The sequence below is a fragment of the Heteronotia binoei genome, chromosome 11, assembly GCF_032191835.1.
Source record: "Heteronotia binoei isolate CCM8104 ecotype False Entrance Well chromosome 11, APGP_CSIRO_Hbin_v1, whole genome shotgun sequence".
NCBI classification, from domain to species: Eukaryota; Metazoa; Chordata; class Lepidosauria; order Squamata; family Gekkonidae; genus Heteronotia; species Heteronotia binoei.
The window spans coordinates 60,646,530-60,673,488 of record NC_083233.1 but is presented as its reverse complement, the minus strand read 5'-3'; the positions used below and the strand labels follow the sequence as shown (position 1 = coordinate 60,673,488).

Here is a 26,959-nt window from a genome sequence, read left to right as displayed (position 1 = left end):
GAGGATGTTTTCCTATTAAATTGTTGCCTGCAGTTCTATATTTAGAACCTCAAGAGCTTCATTTAAAGACTCTGGGACAGTCCAATGCTCTTTGGAGACAAGGACACCATGGTTTTGGTAACCAGAATTCCCTTCCAAGATAAAGAATCCAATGCTGCCACCTTGTGACAAGAGTTATACTGTATATGCCTCCTTCAGTTAATTGCCAGTTGTTAGGCATTTTCTTTCACTTCTTTCAGTATAGCTTCAAGGTCTCTGAAGAATAAAGACCCTTTCCCCCGGGAGGAAACAGCAGCTGGCGAAGTAGAAAGATTGCAGGTTGGTTTCAAGGTGTATAAATAAGAACAGTTTGTCCAGTCTTGCTGAAATGGTGCCAAGCATGTGTAGGAAGCAGGGACAGACCAGGGGTTTGCAGGTGTGATTCTGATCTCCCATGTATGCCTTGACTGAATAGGCATGTGTACGGCTCCTCAATTCCGCACACAAACACATGTGCCCAACATGACAGTGACTAGGGTCGTCTAGGCATTTCCCCTTTACTGGATCCACTATAAAATCCAAAATAAAGTTGCACCCCTATTAGTCTATTAATGTCAATGGGCTTAGAACAGTGTAACTCTGCTTAGGATTGCACTGCCATTTGCAGAAGGGTCGCGTTGGCCATCTTCTGAAGCAATAGAAAGGATTCTTGGGGGAGGGCCAGTTCCAGATTTGGGGGAGCCCCTGGGCCTTCTTCCTCTCCTCTGCCTACCACCAGCCCCCAGGCTTCCTTTCCTACCCTCTGACCCACATGCCTGTGCATACTTCCCCTGCCACCTCACAATTCCTCTTGCCACCTGGACTCATGCACCACCCATATGCCCATGCCCTGATGCTGCTGCTGGGAGCTGGTGGAGGAGGGGGAGTGGACAGCAGGGGAGGCACACGGTCAGTGGCACTGTCATGGTCTGGGGAAGAACATTGCCAAGGCTGTCTGCAAATTTTCACTGCAAATCCATTCATCACACGCTCTACTATTCCACACTGCACGATTCAGCTGCAGCCTGATTACTGAGGGCTTGGGGGGAGGGGGACCCAAGTGAGAATGTGAGAAGAGCCAGTGAGTCTCCAGGAAGAGCTTTTCATGTCATTCCCAATCCCAAAGCAGACCTGAACAGGCACAAATGGAAGAGAAACAGCCACAAACAAGTTTAAGGGGGGGGGGGTATTCGTGAGTTTCTTGCATTGTGCAGGGGGTTGGACTAGATGACCCTGGAGGTCCCTTCCAACTCTATGATTCTAAGTTCTCTCACCCCAGGGATAACTTGGTCATATAAGTAACCCTGCTGACCTGTGGAACAATGGCCAGCTGTATCACATCCACACCTATTGTAAGTCAGGGTAGGGGGTGGCAGCAGCACATTATCAACAGCAACAGGTGGGAGATGAGCCCTGCTAGGTTAAATCAATGGTCCAGTTCCTCCAGGACCCCACAGTGACCAAACAGCTGAGCTGAGAAGGCCTACAAGCAGAGCAGAGCTTCCTCCTGCCTTTGCCCCCAGCTACTGCTGGCCACAGGTACATTGCCTCTGAACGTGGAGGTTCCATTGAATCATTCACTACCCTAGGAACAATGGGCCATATAGGCAATTCACAAATGCACACAAAGAGTGAAGAAAACTAGAGAGGGTCTATTTACTCTTCTTCATCTGGCTGTCGACACAACAGAGTCCTAATCAGTTTCAACTTCTGACAGGGCCTCTGCAATGGTCAGAGTCAGTGCTTTTTTTTTTAGTAGGAACACACAGATATGCAGTTCCAGCTGGCTTGGTGTCAGGGGGTGTGGTCTAATATGCAAATGAGTTCCTGCTGGGCTTTTTCTACAAAAAAAATCCCTGCTCAGAGTCAATGTGTTCCCTAACCATGACCCCTGAAATGGTCTGGGACTTCAGTCACTGGGTTGGTCCCAGCCAGCTTTTTCTCTCCATCTCACTCAATTCCCCCTCCCTACAGCAGCCCACATGGCTTTGGTCCTTTAGAGCCCCATCATCACCAGCATAGTCTTTTTGGTGATTAAACTCTGTCCTCCCATCTATACATGTCCATTGGATATCTGTTTAGAGAGAGCCTATCCACATATTGGAAACCCTGGACCTACCCTGCAATTCCCCACCCTGATCTATTCTTTGTACCCCCTCAGCAGACATGAAATGAAGCTATACCACACAATGTACTTAGCTCTTCCATATGAGAGAATGCAAAAAGCATTGCTGGTGCTTTATAAATGCATTGAAAAAGCCCATTGTGTTTGCTTGCCTTTCTCATCTGCTTTGCTACTTGACATCAGTTCATCAGCAGATGCCTGATCCTGTGAGAGTCAGCAGAGGTTTCTGTTTCAGTTTCTGGTGAGAGAAAACCACTGTGATACATGCTAAACTTCTCATCCCACACACCGCAGTAATAGTCCGCATCATCCTCAGCTTGGACACCTGTGATCACTAAATGCCAGAGGTTCTTGGAGGTGTCAGGGGAGACCGTGAATCTCTCAGGGACTCCTGAGCCCCTGCCTTGGTCACTGCTGGTGTAATAGTGGCACAGAAACCAAGGAACACCCCCAGATTGCTGCTGATACCAGAAGACCCTTCGATTGTTCAAGCTGTAGCCACTGCTCAAAGCACAAGGGATCCGAACTGTTGATCCTGAAGACTCTGCCATTGAGGATGGTTGGGTCAGTACCAGCTGGGACCTAGAACCTGCAACAAAATCATTGGTCATATCACTGTCAGCCTGGATTAGCATTTGTGCTTCAACTTTCAGCCATTGGTTTCCTCACCTGCAAAAAACTTTCCCAGGAAAAGAACCAAAGGAAACCACATCATTGCAAAGAGAATTCATGCACCCTTTTTCTCTGGCACCTCTTTGCTTGTCTCTCTCCTTAAATTTGGCTCCTAGAAGCACATTTTCTCCATCAATATGCAAATATGGCCAGCTACTATTGGCTGTTGGTAACAGGATCTTGTGACCTCAGCGTATCAGATCAAGCTAAGAAATGGCTGCAGGAAGACAGTACCTCATTACTGAAATAACAGGTGCTGGGGCTGAAAACCACCAGGAAGCTCCTGCTCTTCATGGCACCCGATGGGTTGAGGTGGCTACGGCTACTCACCAGTGAAGGACACACCTCTGCTCCGGCCAAAGACTCCCTGTATTGTTGTCCCTTAGCAAGTGTTATTCAGAGGTGTGGTGCTTCTGAACATGGGGGTTCCATTGAGACATAATGGTTGCTAGCTGTTACTCACTGGATTTGTCTAATTGCCTTCTCAGGAAAGGTACAACATCTTTCCACGCTCTTTCTTGACTCCCCACCCACCCCCCACCCCCGTATGGATTTTTCTGGGTTGTCCCTTCCATTTTCTCTTTATTAAACTATTGTCTGGTTAAGGAATGCACAATTTTCCCAATCACATGGCAAATAACTCATGTGGGGGAAAGTGACCAGGGCTGTCATCTCCATAGATAACCAAACCTCATTTCTGTATGACAAAATGGGGAGTGAGTAACCATAGTATTCTTCCAGTGGATAGAATGGAATGCACACAGGTAAATCTTGGGTGTGATGGTCATACTAGTCGAGCCTATATAGTCAAAGCTTGAAAGCTAAGCAGGGACGGTCTTTGAATGGAAGACTACCAAGGGAGACAGAGGCTGCTACACAGAGGAATGCAATGGCTCTGCTCCTCTCTTGCCCCACAAAAGAAGGAACACAGAAGACAGCATCCATTGAAGCCAGAGAGAACCATGCATGGGATGTATCCATAGGTTCCATGGCCACTTCTTCTCTCTTCCACTTCATCCTTCCAACAACCCTGCAAAGTTGTTAGGCTGAGAGTCTGACAGGCCCAAGGTCAGGCACAGAGTTTTACAGCAGTGTGCAGATTGATGATGGTAGTTTTAACTGCTATTTTAATCTTTGTTATTTATAAAACAATTGGCACCTTACTGTACTCGTCAATGGAGACCCAAAGCATTTGCACCATCATTCTCCTCTCCTCCATTTATCCCCACAACAACCACCCTACGAGGTAGGATAGGATGAGAGAGCGCAACTGGACTGAGACTATCCGGCGAGCTTCCAAGGCGGAATAAGGATTCGATCCCAGATCCTGGCCGAACACTCTAACCCCAACACCTTGCTGCCTTAAACCTTGTCTTTAAACTCCCAGCTGTCTAATTAAGAGTGCCCAACAGGTGTAGCTCACTCCTGTTTTTAATTCTAAGGTAAAACTTCATATTCAAAATTCCAGTTTGGGGGAGGCCTTTCTAATATTCTGCAGAATATCCATTGGGCCTCACCACACTTTTCAATGGCACTCAGCTTAAAGGGGAGGTCTCATTCACTGCATGGAGAATGGATTTTGGTTTCTGTATATACAAGGAGAGAGAGGGAAGCAGTGGAGAGTTTTTGTCTCACTTCCCCATCTGAATGAACGACTGTGCTATGCGCTGCCAGTCCACACAGTACAGTAATAATCAGCTTCATCTTCTACTAGGGCCCCTGTGATTGTGAGGGACATTGTGTTTCCAGACCTTGACCCACTGAAACGGTCCGGGATGCCAGGTAGTCTGGTGCTGGTGCTGTGTATAAGAGCTCGTGGAGCATATCCCTGTCTCTGCTGGGCCCACCAAGGGTAGTTGCCATCAGAGATGGTTCCTCCACTAAATGTGCAAGACAGAGTGACGGTCCCCCCTAGAAAGACAGTTTCTGAAGGCTTCTGAGACTGCAGTTGCTGGAAACTTGAGCCTAAAAGAAAGCAAAGGGAGATCCATGAATTTCACAAGGCAGCAAGGTCAAACATTGCAGCAGCAGGCAATTAAGAACCTGAAGGACCTCTAGGTGCCCTTCAAGTATGTTTATTTCATTCTCCACAGGAATTGTTCTTACCAATACAGACCAGGATTGTAAGGAGAAGCAGGAGCTGAGACATTGCAGCGGAAACTGATGTGCCAAACAACAGGTCCTCTGACTGGCAGTCTGTTAAGAGGGCACTCCCATTCCCTCTTAAACCCCCTGAGGTCAAGAGAGCATTCCCTCCATGCAAATGAAGGGCTCATTTATGACTGTTCCTTAGTCCAGGTCAGGAAAGAAAACAAGCAATGGGAAAGGGGCTGTACCCCAGAGGTCCAAAGCAAAGGCCACCATTCAGTGTCTTGGGCTGCTGAGTCACAACCTCTTTTACTTTGAAATCTGTTGTTGAGCTGGGAGAAGAGATCACTGTGATTTCTCCCACCTTCTTCTCCTGCCCTCCTGTTCCCCATCCCTTCCTGTGTGCTTTGCAGAAGGGTGAACAACAGGATGGGGTGGGAAAGCAGGTAAGAGAAGCTGTGGCCATCTCACCACACACACACACCACACACAGGGAGAGTCTTTAAAAAGGGAGGTTCTTTCCAGGTCACCCTCTGCAATCCCCTCTACCCTATCACCCCAGCAAGAAGGCATAAGGCTTTTTTCCAGGCCTTATGCTTGTTGGCCAGCTGGAAAGGATAATAGAAGGGATCATTGTTCGCCCTCTCATGGGAGAATGCCCTTGCCTCATGGGGAAATCGTGTAATTATATATGGCATGTGCCCGAGCAGTAAATGCATATATAGCATCTAAGTGAAGAGACGGGACAGGGGAAAAAAATAAAGATAAGTGTCATGTATGTGGATCCATGTTATGTTTCTCTACTGGCGTTCCTGTCTGGCTCATTGGAGCCTTTAGGACTGAGCTTGGGAACTCAGGAACAATGGGCTGTAGGATCCAAATCCCTGCTGCCCTGCTCCAATCATGAGCCCCCTGCTGGTTCAAACGACCCAATGGCATCCTAGCACGGGAATATGGAACTGTATATAATTGGCCCCCTTGGCCCAGTTAAGCACTCTTCTAGTTCAGCCGTTACCATGCTGTAACTCAACAAAGAGCTATGATCACTGCAACTGTGTCTCCTCTCTGCATTGAACCCACTATATTATAATAAGCATATTTTTTCAAGGGATAGGCAATTCAAACTGGCATAGGATGCAAAGATGTACAGGAGCTGGCCAATCGATACTTGAAAGTTTTGGTTTAAAAAAAATCCATGATACAAAGTCAGTTCATAGTTTCATCTGTTCCAGTGGCTTTCTAACTTTCCACAAGACCACCTTTTACCCCCCCCCCCTCCCCGGTAACATCCTAGGAATAGGACTAACTGAGCTGCAAGCACATGGCAGGAAGTAACAAGATATCACCATCAATGTTCCCTCTAAGCTGAGTTGTGTGTGCTAGCTCACAGTTTTTTTAGCCTCCAGCTCACACATTTTTGTCTTAGCTTAGGAAGGATGGCCCCAAAGCAAACTAATTTATCCAGCAGCCAAATGGCTTGCTCACAACTTTAATGCCAGTAGGTCACAAAGCAGAATGTTTGCTCACAAGACTCCACAGCTTAGACTGCAGGGGTAGGGAACAGTGGCTCTCCAGATGTTTTTTTTGCCTACAACTCCCATCAGCCCCAGCCATTGGCTGTGCTGGCTGGGGCTGATGGGAGTTGTAGGCAAAAAAACATCTGGAGAGCCACTGTTCCCTACCCCTGGTGGAGGGAGTATTGATTGCCATTAAGTGTCATCGGAATCACATGACAGGATAGGGATGCCAGCCTCCAGGTGGAATGTGGGAATCCCCCAGAATTCCAGCTCATCTCCAGTTTACAGAGTCAGTTCCCCTGGAGAAAATGCATTTTTTAGTGGGTGGGCAGTATGGCATTGTACCCCACTGAGGTCCCTGTCCTCCCCAGGCTCCATCCCCAAGTCTTCAGAAGTTTCTCAGCCTGGATCAGGCAACCCTATCCACCTCATCCCCCACTAATGGCCAGGGGTGGTAGGTGGTGTTGGCAGCCTGATGACAGGAACTGAACGTGGCACCTTTTTACGTGGAAATCACCAGGACTTACCTCAGACCTATGGGCATTTTTGTGACACCAGTTTGGTGTAGTGGTTAAGTGTGTGGACTCTTATCTGGGAGAACCGGGTTTGATTCCCCACTCCTCCACTTGCACCTGCTGGAATGGCCTTGGGTCAGCCATAGCTCTGGCAGAGGTTGTCCTTGAAAGGGCAGCTGCTGTGAGAGCCCTCTCCAGCCCAACCCACCTCACAGGGTGTCTGTTGTGGGGGAGGAAGATAAAGGAGATTGTGAGCCGCTCTAAGACTCTTCGGAGTGGAGGGCGGGATATAAATCCAATATCATCTTCTTCTTCTTCTTCTTCCCCACCCTTGCCCTTCACCTGTTTGCAAGGCATGTAAGTTGCTTGAAGGGGGGAGTGGGAATTAGCAAGAAGGCCTGATTCCTAAGGTTTGTGGGGAGGGCAACCCTTCATAAGAACTAAGAGATGCTTCTGCTTGGATGTGGATTTTCAGATTGGGGTACCATTTGTGCCCCCTCTATTTCTGAATCCAGACACCCTGTTGCCAAAGAGCTGTGGCTTCAGACTAGCCTCTTCAAATGGGAGGCTAATACACAGCATCAGAGGCTTTTTGCAGAATATACCTGCATGTTTTCTCAATTAGAAACAGCATTTATAATTAATTATCATTTGGCAGTGGGTGCAGTATAGCCAGGAGATCTGAAGATTGTCTGGCAGCCTAGAACTCTAGCTCTTTTTGTGGCGAGCATGGTTTATTTTTCAGTCTGAGAGAACAGTAACTGACCCAAGGTCACCCAGCTGGCTTCAAGTGGAGAAGTGGGGAATCAAACCCAGTTCAGATTAGAGTCTGCCACTCTTAACCACTACACCAAACCGGCTCTCTGCATTTGCAATGAAATACTCTAACTGGCCCCTTGTTAGTGGTGCCATCTTTTTTCCCCCTGTCCTCATGCAGAAACAGCTCAGTGCAGAACAGCAGCTAGGAAAGAAATCTTCAGGTGCGGAGAGACATAATGCGAGAAGCTTAATTTTTTTCATTGCTGTGCGGCTGACTGTTAGGACAGTACAAGAGCAGAGGAAGTAAGAACAAAGATTACTTATATCCTCCTAAATGCAAAAATGCTGCCAAGGAGAGAATTCCTAGATGATGATCAGAAAAAGATATTGTGATAAGACTGGATGCAAAGACACCAAAGCTCAACCAGGTTCTGTTTCAGAAATATGGAAGAATTTGTGATAGGTTTCTATAACCAGTGACCATGTGGTATAACTTAGTTAGATTCCAGGACTGGAAAGACCTGGGTTCAGATCCTGCATCCGTCATGAAGATCCCTGTTTGGCCCTGACCTGGACAGCCCAGGCAAGTCCGACCTCATCAGATTTCAGAATATATGAGCAGCATTGGAGCCCTGCCAGGCTTCTGTTGGTACCAGGAGTTTTCGTAGCTGATTACACCCCGAATGTCTCTTGTACAGGAGATCTTAACAGTCTCTCCAACAGAGGCCAACACAGAAGCTGGCTGAGTCATGTTAAAGCTGTCAGTAGACTGTGTAGTCATCAGAAACTGGGCATCGCAACCTGGAACCAAAATCAACAGCAAACATTAAATGGATTGGAAGGATCACAAGAACAGTTGCCTCTTAAAAATGGGAAACAGAAAGCAGGGAGGGTTTGCTAAATGGGCATTTAAATGAAACCACCATCCTACCCAGGGCTTTTTTGGTAGAAAAAGCCCAGCAGGAACTCATTTGCATAGTAGGCCACTCCCCCTGACATCACCATTATTTCACACGGGTTTTTTGTTGAAAAGCCCAGCAGGGACTAAATTGCATATTAGGCCACACCCCCTGACACCAAGTCAGCCAGAACTGCGTTCCTGTGCGTTCCTGTTCAAACCCACCCACCCCCACCCCACCCCCGATCTTACCCCAAGAGTGAGCAAGAACCAGAAAGAGCAGTGAAGCTCTGGCCATGGTGAGAGATTCCCAGCTTTCTTCCCCCAAAAGGCTTCTGGATAGAACTGCATCTTCTTCAGTTAAATCCCCAAACTAAAGAAGTATCTCTGTATGCAAATATCTTCAAAACTCATTGGCTGCTACAGATTACTCGCTTTCCTTCTAAGACAGTATGGGGATGAATCTAAAAATTGTTCAACTTTAAGGAATTGACTTAAGTGCATCAAGGAAAAACCATGTACAATGCACATTCCTTCACGCCTTCCAAAAAAGCCAGTGAAACTAAGAAAAAGAAGAAGACTGCAAATTTATACCCCACCCTTTTCTCTGAATCAGAGACTCAGAGTGGCTTACAATCTCCTATATCTTCTCCCCCCACAACTGACACCCTGTGAGGTGGGTGGGGTTGAGAGGGCTCTCCCAGCAGCTGCCCTTTCAAGGACAATTCCTACGAGAGCTATGGCTGACCCAAGGCCATTCCAGCAGCTGTAAGTGGAGGAGTGGGGAATCAAACCCAATCCTCCCAGATAAGAGTCCGCACACTTAACCACTACACCAAACTGGCTCTCTAGGTACTTATGATGGTTTGAGGCAAAGGTCTGAATAGGATGTGGGGGGAAATGTCCTGTCCTATGGATAGAGGCTGAATGTGTAAAAATGGACCATTGAAGCTTCTTCCTGGGTATGAAGGTAAATAACATGGCATTAAGCCTCCATTAAAGGGATAGGCCATATGTCTCCAAGCTAGCTGGCAATCTTGATAATTAGTTATGACTGTTGTAATTTTTATTTTTTTCTCTGTCTTCACTGGATAAGGTTACCAACTAAGCATGAGCTGTGCCTATCCGAGAAGCCCTAAGTGCAGAAATCTTAGGAAGGAAGGAAGGAAGGAAGGAAGGAAGGAAGGAAAGAAGGAAGGAAAGAAGGAAGGAAGGAAGGAAGGAAGGAAGGAAGGAAGGAAGGAAGGAAGGAAGGAAGGAAGGAAGGAAGGAAGGAAGGAAGGAAGGAAGGAAGGAAGGAAGGAAGGAAGGAAGGAAGGAAGGAAGGAAGGAAGGAAGGAAGGAAGGAAGGAAGGACTTTTCTGTTACAAGCTGTTGTAAAAGGCACAGGAGCATGTCTGAGAGGAAAACTAGCAACCTTAGGATTATGTCTATTGGGGAGCTGGATCTAACTTCTCGGTGAAGCCAGCAGGGTGCCTCTAGCAACTCAGTGACGAAGGAGCAAATGTAACTTGATTTCTTCAGCCATTTAACAAAACTGGTCCTATCTAGCTTCAGAGGCTGAGAATCTTCCATTAGGTTACAAATCAGAGCAGAAGGCAGAACCTGGTTCTCCCTTCGTTCTGCTGTGATGAACAAGCCAAATTGGCCAGGCTGAAACAACATGTGGTGACAATAGGGCTGCCAACCTCCAGTTGGGGCCTGGAGATTTTCCAGAGTTATAGCTGATCTCCAGACTACAGAGATTAGTTCCCCTGTAGAAAGTGGTTGCTGCTTTGGAGAGTAGACTCTATGGCACAATAACCCCACTGAGGTAGCTCCTTTTCCCCAATCCCTCCCTCCCCAGGAAATCTCAAAGTATTTCCCAATTTGGGGCTGGCAATCTTAAAACTGATCTCTTGCTAAAGTTGTCAGCATTTTTACTGCTCTTACACCAGTGCGCTTAACACCAATTTGGTGCACTTCTTGTTTCCACTTGCTTGTGTGATTCTCTTGGATGCATGCAGAATTTTTGTTTCACTTCCACATTGGACTGCATAAGTGTGGGACGCACTGCCATGCCACACAGCACAATAATAATCTGCCTCATCATCCATCTGCACCCTGGTGATGGTTAGTGTTGCCCTGTTGCCATAAGTCTCTCCAGAAATCCGGTCAGGGATCCCTGAGACTCTTTCCCTGGCATTGTATATTAGTAGCTGAGGAGGATTCCCTGCTCTCTGTCGGTACCAGGATGGGTGGTTGCCACTGATAAACTCCACACCTTGCAGAGTACAAGAGATACCTGCGGTCTGCCCCACAGCCACCGACACATGGGAGTCTGTTTGAGTTAGTGGCGTTGCCTCAGAACTGAAGCCTAGAATGAAAGGGAAAGGGAGGGAAATCACAATGTCACATCACATTCCAATGGTTGCCATTTGTAATATGAGAGAAGGCATCTGTGCATTACTGTTAAAGTAAGTTCAGAAGAGGGTTTCTTCTTGTGTCATGAAACGACAGGAAAAGCTGCTGCCCCTATCAAAATCCTCTTCTCTCATCAGTTAAAGGCACAGGAATCTAAACTACCCCAATCTCTGAGAAACTGAAGCAGCTAAAGAAGAAGTTACGGAAATGGAACTAAAGTTCCAAGCCATTGGTGTTGTCAGCCACCCAGACCGATAAAACCAATCTCAAATCCTCACCGATGCAAGATGCCAGTAGGAAGAGAAGCGCACAGAAAGGCATTGCTGAAAATTTAGAGCAAGTCAGTTAAGCCAACTTTGATCTATTCTTGTCATTTAAACTCTCATGGGGTTTAAGAAATGCTGCTCTTATGCAAATTTCCATTTCCTCTTCCTTTCTTGATCTCAGGGCACTGAGGGTGGCTGACTATGAGTTTAGGAACCAAGGCTCTGAGACCTTAACAGTGCCATCAGAGTAGGGAACTAGCAGATGACCCTTTCTCCAGAAGAATTAAAAGCCTTCCTGGCCACCTTTTCCCACAAACATGGGTTCAAGACAGGCTGGTAGGTTTGTTTGTCTGGCTGTCAAGCCCCAGCAGGATTATGCTGACCATGTGGAGTTTTCAAGGGAAGAAACATTCAAATGTTTTTTCACCATTGCCTACCTTCATGTTGTGACCCTGGTATTCCTTGGCGATCTCTTATTCAAATCCTGACCGGGGCCAACCCAGCTTAGCTTCCAAGATGCAACGAGATCAGGATAGCTTGGGCTATCATAAGAACATAACGGAAGCCATGTTGGATCAGGCCAATGGCCCATCTGTGTCACAATATATATATCCAATATATATATCCAGGTCAGGACCAAGGTAGTTTACAACATACATTAAAAAACAGACAGCTAACACCATCACTGCATCGCAAACAGCTTAAAAAGCCAAATATACATCATTCAAATATAAGCATAAAATTCAATCCATGCACAATGAGTAGCCCAAATCTTTAAAACTAGGGTTGCCCAAACTGAGTTGGGAAATTCCTGGAGATTTGGGAGCGTAGTTTGGGGAGAGAAGGGACCTCATATAGTCCACCCTCCAAAGTAGCTGTTTTCTCTAGTGAATGAGATCACTGTCACCTGGAGATCTGTTGCATTCCAGGGAGTCTCCAGGTCCCACCTAGATATTAGCAACCCTATTTAAACAAAAACACAAGAAGTCACCTGGAATAAAATGGCCTTACAGGGTCTTCTAATACCAGCATGAAGGAGACATTCCCTGTTTCCATTTGCATCCCCATTCCAAATGATCAGACTAATCACCAATAATGTTCTTGCAATGGGCCAACAGTCTGGACTTCCTGTGGTAGTGGATGGTGAGAAGAGAGTGAGACTGGGAAACTAAGATAGAGCAAGATGGGTAGCCATGTTAGTATGTCTGTAGCAGCAGAAAAGAACAAAAATCCAGTAGCACCTTTGACTAACAAAATTTGTGGCACAATATGACCTTTCATGAGTCACTGCTCAGTCCTTCAGTTACCTGAAGCAGCACACAAATAGAAGAGTTAGCAACAGATATGAGAACTAAGTTTCAGTCCAGTGGTACCTTTCAAGCCCAACAGAGTTTAATTCTGGGTATACATGAGAGCTGAGTGACTTAGCATGTGCAATAAGAACCTCTGTTAAACCCTGGGGGTTCCATTTTATGGGAATTAATCCACAAAATTTCTCTGCCAAGTAAGAATGCCCATGCACCACCACCCGCAGAATTGAGAAGGAGCATGTTTTCCAGCCTTGGTATGTACAATTGGTAACCCAGAGTTTTCAGAGTAAACGTTGGATGTATTGTAGATGGAAAGTACACCTGCTGCTCTATTCACACAAAATGGTGACCACAAATATCAGCTCCAGTGTAACACATTATCCTGTTACAGCAGGCTGAACTGCCAAAATCATAATGGATGAAAAGGTTTTCTGTTCACCATCTTCTCCCGCCTGTTTTTTGTTTTGTTTTGCTTGCGACCCCAGTGGGTTTTCAAGGCAAGAGACATTTAGAGGTGCCTAACAACCACATCACAAGCTTAGTATTCCTTGGAGATCTCTTATCTAAATACTAGTCAGGGCTGACCCTGCTATTCTCCTAAGATATGACATGATTGGGCTAGCCTGGGAAGTAAACCTCTACAATTATTTCTGCCTCTTTCCTGAGGTAAAACAGCGTGAGGCAACATTGACACCTACTGGCCACTGAAGTTATCACAGCAGACAATGCTTCACAATCATCCATTGACGGAGCTTCCCATTCACACGCACCGCTGCTTCTTGCGTTGCTTGACTTTATCCTCTTTATTATATAGATATTCATGTCTGCACACACCTCTCTGTTGTTAGGGCACGCGTACCTACCAACAAGTTCTTACTTTAAATATCTGACAAAATGGTGTCCAAAAATTATGCCCCCAAATATGAGCACCATCATAGGAACTGGCATCATAGGAATAGGCAAACATCATGGTGATACTCATTCACACCTACAGTGGGGCCAAAGGGGTTCACAAAGGCCCTCCACATCTCAGAACTGGCCAAAAGCTATGGTCATTGCACATACAAATGGAATGATCTTTCTTTCCAATTACAGTCCATTTTGTGAGCCCTGCACACCTGGGTAAATGGCATCACCAAGTAGCTAGCTGCGCTTACCTTCAGTGCTTCTAACCAGCCTGTAACTAATTTAATCACCAGGCTCCTTGGGAACACCCACAAGCTTAACCCGATGCTGATGACCTTCAGCAGATTACATAACCTGCTATGGTCTAAAATAAGACATTCAGGCCACCTCCTGAGTCATGCAAGCTGAACGGATCACGTTTCCTTCTCCTGCCCTCCTTCCATGACAATAGGATATTGAGGATTTTCAAGTGCCCTTGTTACTGAACGATTTGTTCTTCTTACTAGAAGGAATTAAAGGCTTTGAAGACACACTCTTACAAAAAAAGCACTGACTTTGCTTCTGCTTTTTGCTGAATCACATAGGCAATCTCAGTACAGCTTGTTTCTTAACCTTGTCTAGGGGTGCTGGATGAGAACACAGATCCAGTCTCCTGCCTCCAGCAGAGTGCCAGAACGGATGGTACAGTAACTGGATGCTCCAACAACTGCGGGCTAACTCCTGTCTGGCATGTTAAATGTTTAGTTGTACTAGAATCCTCCCAGTCTACCAATGTGTTTTTAAAATGCATGGAGCAAAAATGTACATTCAGAATCTAATGCTTAAAACAACAGAGGAAAGCACCAGAGTCCCACAGGAGCTAGATCAGGGCTGGGGATACTAGGATTCAAATCCTTCCTCAGCCCCAAATCTCATTGGGTGATATTGAGCCAATCACTTTTCCTGAGCTTAACCTACCTCACAGGGCTGCTGTCTGGATAAAAATGCTTGCAATCCGGATCTGATAGGAAGAATGCATAGGATGAATGCAAGGGTTAATGTGTGTCACAGGATTCTGAGTTTCTGTAAAAACAAGAACGGACCCTCTTCAGCAGTTTCACAAGGTAATCAGCTACCAATAATCTGTTCTTCCCATTATTGCTGTATAACAATAATTTAAACATCCTAGAGAGAAGCTGTGAAAGGACAGAAGAAAACAATCACTTTGGGGGGAGTTTGGCTGTCCCTCCCCCCCGCACACTAGATCTTTGAACTAGCCAAGCAGCAAAACGAATAATTTATCTGATCACTCCCTCACATGAACATGTAAGACCAGGAATCATGTCTTCCAGTTCCAAATATCCAGGAGAGGTTTTTAAAAAATGAAAACAAGAAACCAAGTTATAGATTAAAATAAACCATCTTTTTTATTTCACATTTCTCTACAACAAGCTTCATCTTAAAAGCTCCACTGCAAGAACACAACCAGAATTTCTCTTGGCTGGCTAATTTATAACTGCACTAAAAAGGTTTTGCGATTTGACTGGATCCTTTTGCCTTTCTTGTCCGCTGCTCACTAGCCCTTCCAGTCCTCTTGGGTTTCAACAGATCTTCTCCAAGATATTATTTTGACCATTAGTGTGGAAAATCTCTTCACAAAAGGGAAGTAACTCCTGCAAAGAAGAGAAAAAAATGACAGTCATTCAGTTGCAGCATGGACCAGATCGCTAGCTGAGAACTGGGGCTCCAGGTGGACAAAAGATATTTCAAAAATCCCTGCCAGCCCTTTGGAATTAGTAAAGAGAGGACTTGCAGGGTAGTGGTGAGGGGTAGGAAGAAGGGTCATCTACAGGGCCTTTTTGGTAGAGGAAGCCCAACAGGAACTCATTTGCATATTAGGCCATACCCTCTGACATCACAATTGTTTCACATGGCTTTTTGTAGAAAAAGCCCAGTAAGAACTCATTTACATATTAGACCACACCCTCTGATGTCAAGCCAGCTGGAACTGCATTACTGCTCAAAAAAAGCGCTGGTCATCTACTTCCCTAATGCAGGGAAGAAGCCCATGTATCATATAAGAAATGGGCAGACCATTAACCTATGTTGTTCACGTTCAATACTACCAACTCTGACTGGCAGCAGCTCCCCAGGTTCTCAGGCCAATCTCACCGTCTACCTGGCAGCTTTTTAACAAGGAGATGCTGGGGGCCGAACCTGGGATTTGCTGCATGCAAAGAAGGCTTTGCACAGCCAAGCCATGGCTCCAACCCCAAGCTACACCTCCACTCCCATCCATTTCAGATCCACATATCCAGTTTAGCATCACAGGGCAGGGGCGGGAGGAAGGTGGTTTACTTGGGAGTGACTGGTTACTCTCCAAGCAGCTAATAGTAGCTCTCTGACCCCACTCCTGTGCTGCAGTACTAAGTTCCTTTAAAGCTATCGCAGCAATTTATTTCTTTCTTGTTATGAAGGAGGAAGCACATGTGCGCACACATACCCTTGCCTGGACACAAGACGGCAAGCTATTGATCCTTTCTCCCTGTTTCAGAGCTTATGCTTGCCTCTTCCAAGGAAAACAGAAGGAACTGTACTTTTTTTAACCTGCAGGGCAAATTGCTTGTTTGAGGACATGGTGGTGGTCAATGTTCCCTCTAAGCTGCAGAGTCCTGTGAGCAAAAATTCTACTTTGTGAGCTACTGGCATTAAAGTTGTGAGCTACTGGCATTAGCATTGTGAGCTCCTGCATAAATTAGTGTGTTCTGGGGTCACCTTTCCTGAGCTAAGACAAAAATGTGTGAGCTGGAGGCTCATGCTAACTCAGCTTAAGGGAACACTGGTGGTGGTTTGCTTTGGGAAAATAGCAGAGGAAAGGTTTTTCCATCCAAGCGCTGCAGACCGGATCTGAATATTTGTGCAAGCTGCCATTTTGTGAGTGGCTCCGCTCACTGAGCCTCCACTTTTTGACTGGTGTCACCTAAGATTCTTGAAGAAAGTTAAATAGAAACAAAGTCCGTCCTCCCCTGTTGTAGTATATTTCCCCATCTGGAAGCCTCTTCCCTCTGTGACAAAAATCTGACCACCACAACCACAGATGGGTGGGTATGGCTACCATGGACATACACTAAATAACACTGAACAATATGGCCAAATTTTTCCATTTTCAAGGTTGTACCATAAGTATGCTCTTGCACGCGGCTCCTGTTAATATCAACAGGATTTGCTTGGAATACATCCACTGAGCACCAGACCCAGCGCCATCATCCCTTAAATCTCAAGACTCTGAGCCACTTCCTCTTGCCTCCCCAACTGCAATGCTCACCGCTGTTATATTTGCACTGTTTCAGGGCCTCGTTAAAGCCCTCGCACAAGGTCAGGTCATTCTGGTTGGTAGCACAATCCAGGAACTGCTTCATCTCGTAGTGGCAAGGTCCATACTGGGATTGCTGATAGGCCGGCTGCTGCCTGGGCTCCTAGAGACATACAACAAAAGAGACTGTCAGCTCAGGATATGTTTCTAAATCAAATGGGTTGGATCCAGGGAGTTTTTAAAAGTTTTCTCCTTACTACAACCCCTGACCCACATGGCTTTTACCATGCAAGTCCCATGGTCCCTAATTCAGCTTTTTTGGTGGTTAAAGTCTCTTTAAGCCAGCGGAGAAGCTGGATTGATCAAACCCAGTATTTTAATGTTCTTGACTCTCTTTCTCCCGACTCATATTGGCAATGGTGCTTTTCAAGGGCAATGGTGTTGTCAATGCTGCTCTTCAATTTAAAATAAGGCACTGGGAGATTATTTGTAAAACTCTATCATACTGCCTATTTGGGATAGGATAAAAGGGCAGCAAAAATGTGACACAGATACAGTGCAGTGAAAGAGATACAGATCAAAGCCAAGGTAGAAACAGACAGATGTTCCCATTTACAAAAAGAGAAAGAAGGGACGTAAATCAGCCTCCTTTGTTTCATATGCTCTGTTCCTCTCATCTCTCTCCATCTCCTGAGATGGTCACAGCATCTGTAACCACAGTTCCTCTGAGATTCAGTTAATTCTTTGGCATTGCTCTTCAGCCTTTCTGTAGGGTGTAGGAAGGGGAAAGAAAAAACACATACAGCTGCCTTATGCTGACTACTGATCTATCCAGATTTGAATTGTCTGTTGACTGGCACAAGCTCTCCAGAACTCAGAGAGAGGTCTTGCATCACATTTGTCCAGGATTGAACCAAGAATCTTGTGCATGGAAAGCAAATACTCTGCCACTGAACCACAGCACCTTCATTAAGAACACAGTGCCTCCTCTGCATACTCTTTCAATTAGCCAAGAAACAAGAAGGCTGGAAAAAGAAGTTGACTTCTGTGGGGTGTGCACCCAGGATAATGTAGTCTACCCGATCCTAAAGCTGGGTGTCTTGCCCCACATCCAATTTCTGCAACAGTATCCCATTCAGCCACTTCTCTGTACACTAAGAACTTTTCTCAGCCATTTCCAACTGTGTACTCTGATCAGCTAGCTAAAACGTGTGCCGTTACCCTTGTTCTTCATTTTTGTTTTGGATGTGTGTGTTTCTCTGGAACAGTGTAATTACTAAATGTGATCTAGTAATACAGCATGCAAATGGTAAAATCCAATGGCGAAATAATTAAGTCTGAAGAGGCAAAAGCCCTTCCAGGGGTGGCTGAACCCAGAGGATGTCAGCAACTTGATGAAAGATTTCAGATAGTCTTTGTCTGGCACAGAAAAATGAAATGAGCATTCTTACAGCACAACCCTAAACAGAGTTACACACTTCTAAGTCCACTGGCTTCAGAAAAGGCACAACTTGGCTAAGGACTGCACTGTTACAAGAATTACTGCAGTCTGAGTTTGCATGGACTAGAAGAATTCATTTCATCAGACACACAATGATGCCATCCATAAACACAAAACAAAGTGAGTCCTTAAGATACTACAAGCCGCCTTTCCAGTTAATCTTGATGACACACCATGCCCTCAACTCAGGTGGACACAGCTTTGTAGATGAACAACTCGTAACAAGGATTCCAGCATGTAACAGGAAAGTAAAAGAAAAGGTCCCCTGTGCAAGCACTAGTCATTTCCGACTCTGAGGTGACGTTGCTTTCACAACGTTTTCGCAGCAGACTTTTTACGGGGTGGTTTGCCATTGCCTTCCCCAGTCATCTACACCAGGGGTGGCCAACAGTAGCTTTCCAGATGTTTTTTGCCTACAACTCCCATCAGCCCCAGCCATTGGCCATGCTGGCTAGGGCTGATGGGAGTTGTAGGCAAAAAAAACATCTGGAGCGCTACCGTTGACCACCCCTGATCTACACTTTCCCCCAGCAAGCTGGGTACTCATTTTACCGACCTCAGAAGGATGGAAGGCTGAGTCAACCTCGAGATGGCTACCTGAAAACCCAGCTTCCACTGGGGATCGAACTCAGGTCGTGAGCAGAGCTTAGGACTGCAGCTTTAACACTCTGCGCCACAGGGCTCTTGTATAGCATGTAACAACAACTGCCCTTTTTGGCTAACTTTCAGAATAGACCTGGCTTAAAGCCACTGCCAAATCAAGCCTCATCAATTTCAACTTTTATATGATGTAATGGTCAGAGTTCATTGCAAAGTTTGTCTGTCAAGAAGCAGAAATATTGGGAGGCAACCTTTATTGGCATAACAGCATGAATCAAATGACTCATGAAGTGCAGGGAGAGATCACAGATCAGTGGTAGGGCATCTGCTTTGTATATAGAAAGTCACAGGTTCTATCCCTGATGTCTCCAGCTGAAAAGAATCTCAAGTAGCAAGTGCCAACTTCTCGTCTACCCAAGGCCCCAAAGACAGACTGTCTGTCAAAACAGGTAATTATGAGGTGGATCGACCAATGGTCCAGAGCTCAACAGAAAGCAGCTTGATATATTTATCTGCTATGGCACTAAGATACTCATTAGGAACAACAAAATAACTGCAGGTGGCTCAGGCTGAGTGGCTGACTGCTGGTGGGAGTTTTAACATAAAAAGTGCCCTGTTGGATCAGACCTGTGGTCCACCTACTCCAGCACCCAGTTTCACATAGTGGCCAACCGTTGCCCTGGGGGCCAAACAAAGAGGTATAGAGGCCAACACCTTCCACTGATATTGCCGCCAGGCACTGGGATTCAGAGATGGATTGCCTCAAGTCTGAACATGGAGGTTCCCTTTAGTCACCATGGTTAGTAACAACTGATAGATCCATCTCCCCTGAATCTGCCTAACACCCTTTTAAAGTCAGGCATGCTCACAGATGGCTTAATCTTTTCCCAGTAAGCTTTTTCCAATCAGTATCATCCTCCCTTCAGCTGCTTTATTCATGTGGGAGAGGGAGGAGAGATAAAAGGGTCACTCCCATCTGTTGCCCTAGGAACCAAATTCACCAGCAAAAACTTGCCCTAGATTGCTCTCCAAAAGCCAGCAGCCATTTCCATCAGCCCCACCACCCACCCATCCAGATGCTTACACTTTGCCAAGGATTCCAGTCTTACCTGGGTGGTGCTGGCTGGTTTTGCTGGCTCGGAGCTGCTGCCCCCACTGAACGCCCCTGTGAGAGCACCGCCAACCACATGGCCCACAGCAGAGCCAACGGCCACTCCTGCTGCAGTGGAGGCCATTTGGGCCATCAAGCCGGGCTGCTGAGGCTGAGCAGGGGCTGCCACAGCCGAAGGAGGAGGGTGAGCCGGTGGGTGGGCATGAGACGGTGCTGGGCTGTCAGAAGCAAGAGAACAGGAACAAAATAGACAGAATCAGGATTTGAAATTAATACAGAAGAGAGTCACCCTCATGCTCATATGAAACACTACTTTGAGCAAATCTTTAACCTGCATCCAGACAGAAATCAAACCAGCCTGTAATGCAGACCACCTAAAAACAGCCCTGCTGCATCAGGCCAATAGGCCACTGAATGATTAAAGCTGAATCCATCAACCTGCTTCATACACTGGCCAACCAGCATTCCCTAGAAGATTTGCAAGACAACTATGGAGGTCGAAGTACTGTCTCTCTCTTCGCCTCTCCACCAAGTATTGCAGATTCCATTCCTCTGAACGTGGAAATTCCACTTAGCCTTGTCCTGACCTGGATAGTCCGAAAGACTATGCTCATGCCCTCTAAGCGAGGTTGAATCTGTAGAGCATATGTTTTTCAGTTGCGCATATTATAGGAAGGCTCGTTTTAAAATTATTACTCCATTAGTCGATAGGACACCTGATTATATAAGCAAAGTAAGACTTCATTGGTTCCTATCAGATAAGAATTCAGAGATTACACATTCAGTTGCTGAGTTTTGTGCATTAATTCTTAGACTGCAGGAATTACATTCTAAAAGTTCTTAAATTTAGATCTCTATTTTTGTTTTTACTTTTCCATATTATGTTTATAATGTATCCTGGTCTTGAGACTGTAATAAACTATGATGATGATGACCTGGATAGCCCAGGCAAGCCTCGTCAAACCTCAGAAGCTAAGCAGGGTCAATTGTGGCAAGTACTTGAATGGCAGACCTCCTTGGAATACCCTGTCAAGAGGCAGCGGCAGGCTTTATTCAGCTACCTCCCTGAATATCCTCCCTGCAAAAGGAAAAGAGTTGATGTAGCACAGTTTGATTGACAGTGTAGATACCCTGGAGTGCAACACCTGTTCTGAAGTTACTGGTTGTTTTATTATTCTCCCAATTTCTAAATCAACTGCAGTTCCCCTTGAGAAAGCTAAATATTAGCTGGGAAGAACTATGGACAATCAATGAGGTCCATCAGCATACCGGACATCTAAAGATTTTGAAATAAATGCAAAATAGACATCACTCATTCAGAAATGCAGACTCAATTCCCTTTGTACAGGGGAGCCATAGTAGAATCAATGCCCCCAAGTTCAGCTAAACTTAGGCCAGGTCCACAGATGCATGGACAATGTGGTGACAGAAAACTTATACAGCAGAACAGAACATTTCATTTTAGATTAATGGATTCCAACTTTGAGTGCATAAAAAGGCAGCAAACTAGCAGCACAATGGGAGGAAAAGTTCTAATGCTGGTTTGCTTGACATACTGGCTTTCTACATGCAGGGAGTTTTTAAACATTTATGAACATTCAAAACTGCAATCCAATATTCGCAATCCATCACCTCATTTTTTTGCATATATGAACCAGACTTTAGCATTACAAAATCCTACAGAAGGCAACACGATTTAAGTTGTTCAGCTATGATATTCTATCCCATCTTTTCTTCAAAGAGGTCAGGGCAATGTATGAGTTCTCCTTTCCTCCATTTTATCCTCAAAATATTCCTCAGAATAAGTCACACTGAAAGACTGCCACCAGCTCAAAGTCACCCAGTGAACTGCATGGCTGAGTGGGGATTTGAATCTAGTCCAGCATGACCACTACACTGCAGTGGGATTTATTCACCGCTACCTTTAGATGGGCCCTGACCTGGATGGCCCAAGCTAGCCCCATCTCATCTGATCATGGAAGTTAAGCAGGTCAGCCCCAGGCAGTACTTGGATGGGAGACCACAAAGGAAGTCCAGGATTGCTATGCTGAGGAAGGCAATGGCAAACCACTGCTGAATTCTCTTGCTTTGAAAACCCTATGGTTTTCAGCTACATAAATCAGCTACAACCTGACATTTTCTGCCACCACTTTTAGATGGACTACAACCAGTTTGTTGTAGTGGTTAAATTCACAACCTCTTATTGGGAGAACCAGGCTTGATTCCCCACGCCTCCACTTGCAACTGCTGGAGTGACCTTGGGTTAGTCATAACTCCGTCAGAAGCTCTTCTGCTAAAGAACAATGTTTGTCAGAGTTCTCTCAGCCCCATCTACCTCACAGGATGTCTGTTGTGGGGAGGGAAAGGGAAAAGAGATTGTAAACTGCGCCGAGACTCTTTTGGGTAGTGAAAGGTGGGGTATAAATCCAATCTCTTCTCTTCTTCTTCTCTGCAGTTGATCAGCAGCAGTGTGGACTGTAAACATGGTCTTTAGTCTACTTATAACCAATCAGAGACCAGAGTTCATTTTCCTTCAAAACACTCTAAACAACAGGTGGGCCTAACAGGACAATCGCCCCCCACAAGGGTCACCTTGAGATGCTCAGTTCTGTTTGCCACAAGTGGCTATATACGCAAAGTATATTTGCACCCAGATCTGGTAGTCTGCCCGTCCGTCCCCCATTCCTGGATAACATTCAGCTTTCAATCCCTAACCAGGAGGTATCACATTTTAAGTTTTTTGACAAGAGTAATGGTTTTAATACCAAAAATAAACTCTCTTTGGAATACCAGTAAGGTATAGGATAACTTTGGTGTCACCCCAGAAAAGTTAACAGGTTCTATGACACACCAAAAACACTGACTAATCTGGATACAGTCATCCACAGTTTGAGGTAAAAGTTCTTTCCTGGTTTCACAGGAAACATCTCCCTGCTTTAGAAAAGATAGCGTCAGATGGGGGAGCACTCAATAAATACCCTGCCATTTCCAATAAAACCAAAATACTAATCACTGCCATAGCTACCTGGCAAAGGAACAATAATGAAAACACAGGCAGCATATTCCTTAAAACTTCAGATTTCCCTAAGAGTCAATTTAATTTTTTACAAAAATTATAACACTAAGAAAAAATACTTACAAAAAAAAAGTCATGATCCCTTAAGGCTGTCAGAAAACGTTAACATTTTCACCCCTTCACTTTTAAAAAATTATATAGAAGTGTGGGTTGTCTGGAATACCACGAATCAATCTAATGAATAAACCAATTCCAGGAGACTTGCACCCCACAAGCGGTAGTACCACCCCCTCGAGAAAAAGATACAAGATCTTTATCATCAAGAATCTCACCCCCTCCGGCCTTCACCCTTCATCTATGCCAGAATTTAGCTTTCTGTCGTGGGAAATAATACGAAGTTTGAGCTCCTGAGCACGTACAGAGAGCCGTTTCTCCCCCCCCCCCCCCTGCACCGACCCTCTCCAGATCTGAACGGGGGTGGGGGTTAAGGGGCTTCTAGACCAGACAGGAAAATACTCTCTGGCAGAAATAAGATACCTGCTATTTACAAAGCACCTGAAACGATAATAGCCGTACAGGTGTGTCCTCGGGCCCTCTCCTTTTAGAAGCAACGCACTTCTTAGAAAAGAGAGTGATCTCGACTCGCCAACCTGGCTACCTGTTATGCTGTGTGCCTACCTAGCCGCAGCCGGCCGAGACCCCACACTCCTACTCCCCCGGGGCATCTTGAGCCTTGGGTTTAGCGCACTCGCTCTCCTCCCGGGACTTCTCCCGACGCCCGTCCGAGTCTCCTTGAACTCTACTTGCGCAGCCGGTTTCCAGAATGACACCCACGTGGCTCGAAGGTTATGTATCTCTGTGAGCAAGAACGTCGTTTCTGGGCAGGCGCAGTGGAAGCCAATGAAGTCCTTGCCCATACCTAGGTTGGAGGCGTGATTTCCATCTACGCAAGCGCAAGGCACTCTGCCTTCTCTCACAAGCCCCTTTGTCCTTCCAGAGGTTTCGAGAAAGTATAAGGGTGGTAGGCGCTGGTGGCGGAAGTACAAACTAGGGGAACAGGGTTTTTGTCTGCAGAGGAGATTCCCGGATTATTTTGGAAGCCTTAGTTGAGTCCTTCTTTGAGTGGTAGATACTCGCAGAAGATCATGCAAGGAATTTATTGTTGCGCCCGCGCCCCCCATATATGCAAAAGACCGAAATTTATTATCTTTCACATTTATTTATACCTGTGTGAGGGGAGGAAAGTGAGCTTTTTGCATTTGCCTTGAGAGAACGATTCCCCTACAGTTTTCTATGGCCATATGCTTTCATTGTTCCTGTTTGGCTTATTTTCAATAGCTGATTGTTAAGTATTTAATATATGTGAATGCACGTGCATACATTAAACGCTTAAAACAATTAGCTATTTAAGTAAACTATTAACTGATGTAGTCAAAAATACACATTTTCGGACTTGGAGAAACCCTAGATCAGATCCTCACTAAGCCACAGCCATCTAAAATTTGCCCAGATTCAGAGGTTTTTCAAGAACACCTCATTCAATATGCAGAGAGTTGCCAACCATGGCTGCCAATAAGGTTTCCAATCTCCAGGTGGGGCCTGGAGATCTCCCTCTTTTACAACTGACATCCAGATGGCAGAGATCAGCTCCCCTGGAGAAAATGTCTACTTTGAAGGGTGCACTCTATGGCATTGCACCATGAGGCCTCTCCCCTCCCCAAACCCCACCAGATCCACCCCCAAAATCTCCAGGTATTTTCCAGCACAGACCTGACAATCCTAGCCACTAGACAATTTCTAGAGATTTGGGAGTCGAGAAGGAGCACAGCAGAATATAAGGCCGTAGAGTCCACCCTCTGAAGCAGCCATTTTGCTCCAAGGGAAGTTGATCGTTGCATTCTAGAGATCAGTTGTAATTCCAGATTGCCAGGCCCCACCTGAAGACTGATTAACCAGCCTTCTGAAAAACAATCCCTAGGGCTTTAAGCATGGCCGCTGATTCAAGGAGATATGAAAGCTACAGCTTCATATGAAAACGCAGGCGGCCTACCTAGCTGACTCAAGTCCTTCTTACCACAAATAATAACAATATCCACAGCTCACTCCCTGCCCTTCTCCCAATGCAACAGTAGGACTGATGGGCAGGAGGAAAAATTATGGACTGTTTGAATGTGAGGTCTTCACCCACTGATAGAAGAGGACAACAGACAAATTTCCAGACTTTTGGTCCCTAGACCAAGATCTCCCCAGATGCCATGCACCTAACCTCAGAAGGCAAAGGCAAGGCCTTAGAAGATGTAGCAGTAGGACAGGTGGATAAGGAAGAAGGTCCCATGCCACTCAGGGATTTAAAAATACATTCGTCCCAAGTCATACATGGTTTGAAATGTCAGCACTAGGAACAGGTTGGAAACCAGTGTAGACAGGCCAAGGCTGGAGTAAGAGTCCCCATTATCCATTTTTAATTTATTTATGCATTTACGACCTGACTTTCTCTGATACTCGAGGATTACACAATGTAAATTAGTGCAGTCAGTAGGATACAGCTAACAAGCAATGTAACAGGATCCAGAATTGCAGACATTTGAAATGGAGCTGTCATTTGAACAAAAATTAAATATTAAATCTGACACATTAAACCGTGTAGAACATGGTATTATATCAGTAGAAACACAGTGCTTTTTCCTGGGCCAATCTGCTATGATACAGCCCTGTTTATAAAAATGCCCTCCTGAACAATTCTGCTTTTCATAGTTAGCAATTACCAGGAACGTGGGAGTCTTCCACAGGCAGGCCATTACACTGGGTGGGGGCCACTACAGAGAAGGCAAGTGTATGGCAATGGCTGATCATGCCTATCTTAAGAATGATGCAGATGGCCCTGCTCAGATAAGCTGCTCTGGCAGGTCATAGGCACAGTGCTAGTCCAGCAGACAGGCTTTTGTATGTGATAGCCAGTACCCTGAATTAAGATCAGGAACTGTTCGGCAGCCAATGGAGAGATTGCAGAATGAATGTAGTGTGCATGCTCAGCCCAACTCCCAATAACCAAGCTGTGGCATTCTATACCCATTGGAGTCTCTGATCTTATTGTTAGGAAACTTGAGTACATTACATTATTCTTGTATTGATGTTACAGTGGCCAGATTGCCTTAGACAGGATAAGGGGGCATCTTCCAGGCTACACAAACTCTGAGAAAGCATATTTTGAGGCAAGGTTTTTTTGCCTCTAGCAGTAATGCTGAATCATGTAGAATCCCTAGGCTCTTATCTGTGTCAGCTCAACCACATCAAAAGTGGAAAGCACAATATTAAGCCCTAAGGCTTCCCAGCCAGCATCACTTGTCTTGTCTGGATTCAGTTTCAATGTGTTCATTTTCAGCTGTTTGACACAGCAGACAGATAATGACTCCATACCTCTACCACATTGCCAGGGGATTTGGATAAAGAGGTACAGATCTAGGTATCATAGACATACTGATAATGTCCAGTTCCAAAGCTGTGAATTATTGATCATGCAGGCTTTACAGAGAGGTTGAATAACATGGGGGATACAATTGCACCCTGTACAACCCTACCTTAGATCACTTTCATGGGCTCAAGCCTCCATCTATCTGTCCCTCTGGCCACAGAAATCTGTCTGACCACCATTTTCCACTCATCTTCCATGAATTTGCAAACTCCTCTCCTCTCTTAAAAATGGTAAAGATCTCAACAGGCGCAACCTATCCACTCGAAGTTCTTGCCTCTCTACCGGTTCTTTCTTTTCATACAGAACAACAACACTTCCTGGGACACTGATCAGGCTGTTACAATTCATTTATCCTACAGCAGTTATATGGACCTGCAGGGAAATGACCTTTTCCACCACTTTATTGTGAAAAAGGGCAGGACATGCATGGAAGAAAGCTTGAATTCTGGCATTCATTGCCAACTTTACCATTTAGAAAGCAAGCTGCTTC

The 26,959-nt window shown here is 45.5% G+C and overlaps 2 protein-coding genes across 2 annotated transcripts in view; both read right to left on the bottom strand.

Moving 5' to 3' along the window:
• The window catches only part of LOC132579234 (vacuolar protein sorting-associated protein 29-like), a 138,599-nt gene that overhangs the window by 106,922 nt on the left and 4,718 nt on the right, over window positions 1–26,959 (bottom strand). The window lies entirely within an intron of this gene.
• Window positions 14,861–23,951, bottom strand: LOC132578894 (coiled-coil-helix-coiled-coil-helix domain-containing protein 10, mitochondrial-like). The gene is made up of 4 exons (XM_060249016.1): window positions 23,676–23,951; window positions 19,980–20,199; window positions 16,782–16,932; window positions 14,861–15,129 (listed from the first exon to the last, which is right to left on the bottom strand). Exons 1-4 carry the CDS (start codon window positions 23,912–23,914, stop codon window positions 15,110–15,112), a joined length of 630 nt encoding a protein of 209 aa, XP_060104999.1. The 5' UTR covers window positions 23,915–23,951; the 3' UTR covers window positions 14,861–15,109.